Source organism: Brassica oleracea, chromosome C2, assembly GCF_000695525.1.
Source record: "Brassica oleracea var. oleracea cultivar TO1000 chromosome C2, BOL, whole genome shotgun sequence".
In the NCBI taxonomy this organism is placed as follows: domain Eukaryota; kingdom Viridiplantae; phylum Streptophyta; class Magnoliopsida; order Brassicales; family Brassicaceae; genus Brassica; species Brassica oleracea.
In genome coordinates, this window is record NC_027749.1 from 12,550,387 (window position 1) to 12,560,329 (window position 9,943).

Sequence of the window (9,943 nt, forward strand, 5' to 3'; positions counted from 1 at the left end):
AAAAAAACGTGTAACACCTATAAAGTTGGTGGATTCAAAAATTTCCTCGCTAAATACACGTAAACTATTCCCTCGTAAATACCACGCAAAGTTTACGTCGTATTTACGAGGAAATAGTTTTTCCTCGTAAAATACTCGTAAAATTACATCCACTTTACGACGAAACAGTTTTGTCGTTACGTTACGAGGAAATAACGATGACTTTAGTTTTTCACGTAAATTCGTCGTAAACTCGACGCAAATTTATGAGGATTGTTTTTCCTCGTTAATTTTCTTCGTTAAGAATGTGTTTTCTTGTAGTCACTGCTTATATATTCAAACATATGAAGTATTATACCTGACGCATATCATTGATAAAAAAATAAATGTAAAATTTAGAATCCCTAATTGCTGATAACGAATGTCAGAATGTGTTTTCTTAAGTTATCAAAGTGTATATATATACTTTTTATTAGTTTTCTGGTTATACTTGTCATGAATTTTGAAAATACTCTTTAAGTCTGTTCAGCATATGTTATATTACTCAACTGTAACTAAAATTTTAATGGGAAATTTGTTTTTTAGGCCAAAAAAATATAACTATGTCCTATTAGGTTAATCTCATATAATTTATGTCCTATTAGTCTAAATAATTTCAAAATGACAATACTACCTTTAATTTCAATTAAAAATTTGAAATTACAATTAATAAAACAATGGTTAAATATTAAAATATAATTTTAACTAAAATGATTAAAAATCCCCAAAAAAAAACTAAAGTTCAAAGTTTTTTTTCTCAAAGGGATCGATCGATCCCGTAAGAAACCGTTCGATTAGAACTATCCGATCCTGATAAATATATCCAGAAAAACGAAAATATGCGGAGCATATACTGATCGACCAAGGCCAGGTCAAACGATTGCATAAGCTCAATCCTACTATGATCGTGCCCAGGTAAGTCTTCCAAATCGATTTCCTGGTTTTCGTCGGTTAAATCTGGTTTGATTTCCACTTGATTTGAACCGAACAAACACGAGCTGAACTCTTAAAACTCGATTTCTAATCAATCAAATCCATTTTCTCTTCTTCTTGAAGAACAAAGGGGAGAAGAAGATGGTGTGAAAAGAAGTTTCCAAATCGATGTTTTGATTTTTTTAATTTAAAAACTGATTTTATAAATCACGATTTTTTTTAAAAAAAATCGATTTAATAAATATAAAGAAACTGAATATTTCCAAATATTTTCTTCCCATATTTTTGGAACTGATTATCCTTATATGTAGAATCTGTATTCTACTATATGTAGAACACAGTAAACGTGTTTAAAATCGATTTCTACTAGTTTTAGATTTATAGTAATGTGCAGATTCCAATTTCTACAGGTTTTAGATTATAGTAATGTGTAGATTCCGGATTCTACAGATTTTAGAAGGATATGTTAAGCACAGAAAGTGTTTTCCAAATATTTTTTAGATTACTATTATTTACGTAAATCGCGTATTCTAAACATATTAGATTCAATGAAAAAAGTGGATTACATTTTCTACTGTGTAGAATGTCAATTCTACTTTTTGTAGAACAAAATATGAAATTATGCATTTTTTGGCATAAAAAAACAATTTTCCCAATTTTAATAGTTGTCTACTTTTGTTTGTGGTCAACTTTTTGGGGGTTTTATTAGACTCTAATTTTTAGGAAGACTTATATTCTTGTTTATGCTTTTTAAATCAAAATCTATCTGTTGGATCTGGAAATTTTCTTCCATATTAATTTCAAACTCTTCCATTATTCAACCTATGATTTGAAAAACACCTTAAATGTTTGGAAACTTTATAAGAGTTTTTCCGTCTGATTTCAAGAGTTTATGGTGATTTCTGTAAAATATTTCAAATTTAGTTTTACATGAAACTTTGGAAAACTTTATTTTTGATTTTATTTATATATCTCCATAACAACTTTAAATTCATCACAGTTCATCTAAAATGTCATCAAACTTGAATCATTCCAAATTTAACATTGAGTAACCCATATAGTTTATGTACTATTTAACCTGATTGCAATTTGTTATATTAATTGTTCAAAAAATTTGTTTATATAATATTATTATTAACAACACCGATCATTAATAGTTGATTACTAATTAGAACATTAAAATAAAAAACGACAAAATAAACATACAATTTTCGTTATGCTAAATAAAACTGCAACTATTACACCAATTTTTGTTGTGAGGCAGAAAATATAAATGACACTGAAAACTAAGAAGGGTAAATAGAGGGACGTGGACGATGAAGTTTGTTATTTTTATGAGAGGAAGAGTGGTGAAGTTGCAGTCGTTTTTCAGCAAAGCTATCACTGTTTCGCATAATCCAGAATCTTTCAATCTCTTCTGGCTGTCTTCCTGGCACTCGTCCTGCTATTAAATCCCACCTAACATAAAAAAAAAAATAAACAAATTACACCCTTTTCTATTTAGTTTGTAGGCATTAAAATTTTATTTTGTCAATTGTAGAGCCAGCCAATCATTTATTCATAAATACTTATCGATGAAGAAAGCAAATTAGGTTTCTTGCTTCATATATCAATGTATATGTACGTATATAATTTAATGAACGTGAAAGCTTTACTTAAATGTTTTTTAAGAAAATTAGTGGACACCATGTGCTTTCCACTACAACATTGTACACTGTACAACTACAAACGTAAGTACATGCCTAAATTAGCGTATGTTTGCTTAGAAATACACAAGCATATTAAATTTATTTACCTATCAATGTATACAATATCATTTTTCTTTCGGTCGAGATAATCGACAGAAAAACAATTAAGAAGATGATGAAGAAAGAAATTGTTACCTATCACCGACAAGTCTATACATTCGAAGGATGATATCTTCTTCTTGTTCTGTCATATTGATAAACTTCCATTCGATGCTGCTCACTTCTGCACATATATTTTCAACCAATTAAACTCAAACAAATATTAAATAGGATGATATCTTCTTCTTGTTCTGTCATATTTATAAACTTCTATTCGATACTGCTCACTTCTGCACATATATTTTCATCCATTTAACTCAAACAGATATTAAATTAGTATAAATGATTTTTGGGTTAAATTTTAATACTAATCTTGATACTTTTAGTTACTTAGGACTTCCCTCGTTTAACTAATTTAGAAGTGAACATTTGCTTCGTTTCCACTCTACAGTCAATCACTAGGCCAAATCAGATTCTATGAACTAAATTCAACATAGAAGCCAGAAAATGCTTTCAAGATGTGCAAAAGCATCTATATTTTATTGCTTCTACCCATGAAAAATTACGTAAACAAGTAAATTCGAGGTAAGAACTAAATATAAGGGAATAGTGAGGGACCTTCAGAGTCTTCGAGAGTGACTTTGTGTTGTTTAGAACGGCGACGACGGTTGGTGTTATCCATGAGCTAGTCAGAATAAGGTAAATGAAATTTGAGGTCTTGGTGGAGAATGCAAAAAAAAATGTGAGAGATGAGAGTTTATAGAGAAAAAAAGAGGAGAGAGATGGAGAGGATAAAATGTCCAACGAACAGCCAAACTAAAAGTAAGATGCGTTGTGTGGTCTTTGTTGACATCTTACCCTTTGTGTAGACTTGTCGTTGACACACTCATGTACACATGGAGATGAAGTCTTTTATTGGGATTTGTAAGTATTTGAAGGCTGATTTTGTTCTCATTCGTCAAATAGTAACAAAATTACTATTCTTTCTGTATCATTTTAAGAAAGGGTTTTTGCACAAATATTAAAAAATAAAAACTTTTATGTAATTATCTTTGGTTACATAAAATAACATTAAATAAAACTAATTCAACCAATAAAAAAAATATGCATTATTTTATAATTGGTCAAAAATTTCAAATGACATTAAATTTTACATAGAAATATGAGAACATCATTTATTTTGAAATAAAATCAAAATCGTTAAACATCAATTAGACTGATGCGGAAGGAGTATTTCCTCTACAAATTTTCTACACCTTTAATATTTATATATAGGCCATGTTCGTTTACATGTCGCGCGACCTTCGACCTGCGATTTGCGACTAAGATTACGTTTGTTTACGTGTCGCGCGACCTGCGACTTGCGACCTGCGCCTAAACCTGCGACCTGCGACCTGCGACTAAATCTATGTTCATTTACGTGTCGCGTGACCTGCGATCTGCGATCAAAATTTTCTTAATTTTTAGTCGCTGTTTTTTTCCGGCGACTTGAATGGGAACCCGCGACTGGTCGTGCGATCAGTCGCGCGACATCAAAACGAACAACAACTTGCGACATGCGACATGCGACCAATCGCAGGTCGCATGCTACGCGACAGCAAAACGAACAACAACCTGCGACCTGCGATTAGTGCGATATGTAAACGAACATGGCCATATTTGGTGGAGCAAATTCCACGATTCTCTATGTTTTTTTCCACTGTTAATTTTGGGATAACAATATAATTTTCCAGAATACTATTTTATAGTACTAGAAATGATCAAAACAAAAACTTCGTATTACATATTCCCAGAAACAAATTAATGTCAAGCTTTTCAAATTTAGATATATATATATATATATATATATATATATATATATGTATATATACACTCCAAAAATCATAGTTCGAAACATGAAAATTCTAAACCTAAACGTTAATCGGTTTACCGTTTACAAATATATCATTAAAAATATAACACCAATAGTAAATTGGAATGAAACTGAATTATTATCTGATTACACCTACATGACCCGACCAGAATGAATCAAGAAAAACACTAAATTAGAAAGCATAAAATTCCTGACCCATTAACCCCAAAATCACAGAATCCAAGATCAATTTTGACACTTTAGTGGTAGTAGCTCTTGATTTTCGATGTGCAAGGAGAAGGAGAAGTCGATGAAAAAGCAGGCGACTCACCACAACGTGCATCCAAAAGACGAAAGTGATTATAAAGAAGAAGGTGTTCCACAGAAGTTTGACAGCAAACTTATATCCAAAGCAGTGATAGGATTTTGACAACGCTCCTTACTCCCGGCATATGACATTATTCTAGTATTATTTAGCGAGACGTTCGTTTTTCTCTACCGACTATTATATTGTGACGATAAAGAATTTTTTTTTTGAATTATACAGAGGTATCTTGACCCTAGAAAAATGGTTCAGACTAATCACGCATTGCCACATGTCGGTCTTCTGTCTTTAGCGATGCCAAAATGTTAATTCCCCAAAAACCGGAACTCAAACCCTGGTAGCTTTACCGTATTCAGTTTTTGCGCTCAAACTAATCACAACCAGACCACAATACTACCAGCATATAGGGTTTATTCAGTTTCAATGAAAATACTACACAGTCTACATTCTAGATAGTTAAGTTGTGGTCGTTTGGTATATTGGTTAATAAATTCAACAAATTATACTGTGCATCTAAGCTTATTTATCTAAGTCTAATGTTATCTTTAGTTTTAGGCCCAGTTCGAACTAAGTTAGGCGCTAGTCGGATAGCAATTCTGGACCTAGCGAATTACCGAAAAATCAAGGAGTACTCGAAAATTACGCAGAGTCTAGTTTTAAATACAATTTAATATATTTATAATATATTTAGCTAATTTTAAATATGATGACACAAGTTCTTAGACATAATCACATAACTTTTTATATATAATTTAAGCAACCTCTTTTTGATTCGTAAATGGTATGTTTGGTACGAAAAAATCCCTAAATGCAGTATGTATGTGTTTGTTTTAAGTTTGATAGCTAATTGTAGTTATTTAGTAATGAATAATTATACAAAATCTGTAAATAATGAGTATCCAGTGTCTAAATCCGTGGATAAACCCTTGTTTCTCGAGATAGGAGGTCCATTTTTTTTTCAAAAAGTAAAGGGTTAAATCCAGGTCTATTAAAGACACATACCTAATCTCCGAGTGGAAGTACAAATTAGCCGAAAGCAATAGCTCATATCCGTGTGGCCAGCGGAGTTCGAAACAGGATTCGCCGTATTGGGTATACTCCCTCAAACGCCAGTGGACTACCACCAAATGAGCCGATAGCTATAGGAGGTCCATTTTTAAATATTGTTTTTAGAATAAATATTTTTTGTCCAGAGACAAACGTGTTTGGTGGGACAAAAGCTGAAATTGTTTTTGGCAGAATAGGTTTTAGATATATTTTCTTTTCGAACTATTTTTATAAATTTCATATATAAACTCTTAAACATTTTTATCTATACGTTTTTTTCTATTAAAGGGTATACAACTTTGAGTTCCGGAAAACCTTGAACCGGTCCAGCTAGCACAAAACGAACACATGTGTGATTTCTTTTTGTAATACAATTGGTAAGCCGCATTATGTTTTCTCCTGGGTAAGTAGGGGTAGTCATTAATCACAAAAGCAGTCTCTATATATTTCTCTTTCCACTTTATAATTAAAACACTTTTACAGATTTTTTTTTTGGTCTGTCGTAACAATAAATTTGTCACTACAATAAAGAAAAGACAGATAGAAAAGAGCAGCTACTAACAATAGTTTTGGAGCTGATAAAGTTAAAAGAGAAAGAAAAAACGAACCAAATTGAAACATAGTTATAGCCGATGGTAAGCCACTTCCAAGTCTTCAACTAACATTCTTAGTCCTAAACGAACATATCTTTGTCCGTAACGTATGATATGAGCCTACAGGTATGTGTACGGTGTACCCCATTTATGTATATACTAAAGTATTTTGTTAAATCTTGTCCTTATAATATCATTTGAACATCATTGAGGCAAAGCTCTTTTTCTTTTAAGAATCTGTTGAACTGTAGATGTTTGATTGGTTAAACAACATTGTTGACAATAGAGTAAGGTCCACTGAATGTTCTGACGATTTCGATCGGAAATGTATTTACGAATAAGTAGATACTGTCTGTCACTACATGCTTTTTTTTCCGAGGGGGATTACAATGCATTTGACAAAGATGTACATCCGCTTAGCCTCATCCATTTCAACAACACATGAGCTAATTTAGATTTGACTTAGATGCTCTCATTAAATGGATAATAGAGTTATGAGCCCGAAGGTGGATTAACGAGGAGACTATGTAGTTGAATTAATTAGGGTTGGACGTGTAGAGAGCATTCCACAGCTTCCTCAATTCTATGTAGATTGATGATTTTGTAGACTTTTTACCGATTAAATTCAGAAAGTTGTTTTAAAGTAAAAAAGATATTCTATAAATATTTAAATTTTAATCATACACTAGATTTTGACCTGCGCTTTGAAATCACGGTATTTGTTTCTTTTTAAAAATTTGGTCAAATTTTGTTAATTATAAGATGATGTATTTTTATATAAAATAATCTAATCTATTTACAATTTTGTTGATATGTATTTAAAATATACTTATATGTTGAAGATGATATAAAAAGATGTATTTTTTTTGGTCAAATAAATATATGTATTTATAGTCATAGAAATTGTTTTATGAGTTTAAAAATTACAAAATTTTATTCTTAGTAATTATAATGTAATTTATCTGTTATTAGTAATTTTTTATTAAATGTAACCTATAAGATTTAAAAAGAAACCGGGCTTTTTAGTGTACTGAAAATACAAAAATATATTATATACAAATGGTTCTCGTGGGTAAACAATTGATTTGCATTTACTAAATAAAAACAGCCCAATATCATAAAATATGATTTTATGACCGTTTCCCAAAAAAAAATCATAAAGTAACGTTTTTTTAAAGGTTTCTTGTTTTTGGAACTCTTACGACCATTGTATTAATCTATTTAATTTTTATAGTTACAGCCGATACATCTATAACAAAAAAACTTTGTAAACTAAATTTTACAGCACAAATTTTAAAACTACAACCCAACCAACTATTTCCACAATTGTGTTGCTTGTACTCATCATCGTAATTAGACTGAGTGAATTTTATAGTTTTTGTATTGTTATACTTATTGATTTTATTAGTAGAGGTGAATATTAGAGTAGGTTAATTTTCCTTTTTTTTCAACGAACACTAATTATAGATTGATCCATTTGTTCATTTTTTCTCTAGCGATAAACGTTTTAGGTGGGTCCCGTATATTTTTTTCATTTTTTATTTTCTTTGTTTTATGATTTTTAATGGGTTCCAACATTAATATCAGAATATTCATTCGATGGCATATAATTGTAATTATAGTGTCAAACTATGGGCAATATCCTAAGAGGTATTTTGGTTTAATAGTATAGATGCATCATCTTTTACACACTAAAGAGTTTTAAAGCTACTATAAATTAATAATAATTCAGTAGTATCTATCAATAAAAGGGAAACTTTTTTAAATAACCTAAAATTTTTATGGTCAAATACAAAATTAACTCTCTCTCTTTTATTGAATTTTAAAATTGTCTTATTCATTCTAAAAGTTAACATAATTCAGAAAAATATCATTGCTTTTTCTAAGATAGATTATTTTTACTCAAACATCTTCGTTTTCATCATTTATTTTCAAAATTATCATTGTCATCAGTATCACCAACCATCATTAACAATCACAACCAAACTCTAAACTGGAAATCAACATGTACATCTTCTTGTCTCATTTCTTACACATAAATTATTTATCTTGTAAATCCTCTCTCATTTCATCCTAAGAACTCAAAATTTTGGACATCAAGATAACACTATCTAAAGTTACTCGACGATGTCTTGAGATTTTACATGATTTACTTGCCATTTTCATATTCATTTGAATCACTTAGAATACATTTAGAGTCCAATTAGATGCATAGTCCAATTAGATGCATAGCATATGGATTTGTGGTATTTCAGGTTTGGTAAAGCTCAGGTTGATATTATGAAGGTTTGGGCAAGATAAGTGGACTTGATGGAGTTGAGTAGAAGAGGTGGAGTGAAGCTGGTCGACCGCGGGCGTGTACTGCAGACGAAGGCGAGACGCGGATTTTGATCCGAGAGACCCAACCAAATGGGACGAAGCGCGACCGTTCAGGGCAGCCTGATCCTGTCCGCGGCACAGTCAATGGCCATGCAGCGCGGCCACACAACGCGGGTCGAGCCAGACCGCAGATTTCTATTCGAGACACCACGTTCTGAAGGCACGGACCGCGGCCATGAAGTGCGGCTTGAAGGTGTCCGCGGTAAATGGCGATGATAAGAGACGCGGACGATGGCGCGGGTCGAGCCAGGCCGCGGATTCGAGTCCGAGATGTCGTGTTCTGAATGCACGGACCGCGGCTATGCAGCGGGGGTTGATGCCATCCACGGCCGATACCAAAACTGTATTATCCATTTATCTTTCGGGTCAAACCTGGGTTTGTCGAGTTGACCCGGCTCGAGTTTTAAACCTCTATAAATACTTTTTAGACCTAATCTTAGGACTTATCTTGTTTTCTATCTAATCAAAACGCCACTTTTAGGTAAAATATCTAATCTTGATCATATTCTCTTGTGTTTACTTGATTGCTTTGATCATTAATCATGTTTAGACTTAAATCAACTAATGATTTAGTGTCTACCATGATAATGAGTGAGTAGTCATCTTTGGATTCATGGGCTAGGATGACTAGGATGGTTAAGTGATGATCTAGAATGTTTTAGAGTAGATTAATATATTTCTTTGCTTGATTGAGTGATCTTAATGCTAATCTAGAGTTGACCATTTTAGATTAGAACTCTAGACATTTCATTGCTCAGAAGGTGTTCGGTGAAATGTCTACGCCAACTCAACATGCTCTTAGCTTACCCTACCAAAGGGATTTGATGTTAGGGGAGTTTAGAAAGTTGAATGATCCATTCTTAATGATTTCTTGATTGTCACAAACCAAAGGAATTTGATGTTTGATCAATGAGAATAAATGAGCTTTTGTCTTGACAAAGAACTTGCTTAGAATTGCTATCTAGACTTAGGGGAATGAGTTGATTGAAACCTTGCCATTTTAGATTAC

The 9,943-nt window shown here is 32.0% G+C and overlaps 1 protein-coding gene across 1 annotated transcript; it reads right to left on the reverse strand.

The window, feature by feature from the left end:
* Positions 1 to 2,098: 2,098 nt before the first annotated feature.
* LOC106326103 (transcription factor TRY-like) lies at positions 2,099 to 3,534 on the reverse strand. The gene is made up of 3 exons (XM_013764130.1): positions 3,357 to 3,534; positions 2,835 to 2,922; positions 2,099 to 2,409 (listed from the first exon to the last, which is right to left on the reverse strand). The coding sequence occupies exons 1-3, from the start codon at positions 3,418 to 3,420 to the stop codon at positions 2,238 to 2,240; spliced, it is 324 nt and encodes a 107-aa protein (XP_013619584.1). The 5' UTR covers positions 3,421 to 3,534; the 3' UTR covers positions 2,099 to 2,237.
* Between the last annotated feature and the right edge of the window lie 6,409 nt (positions 3,535 to 9,943).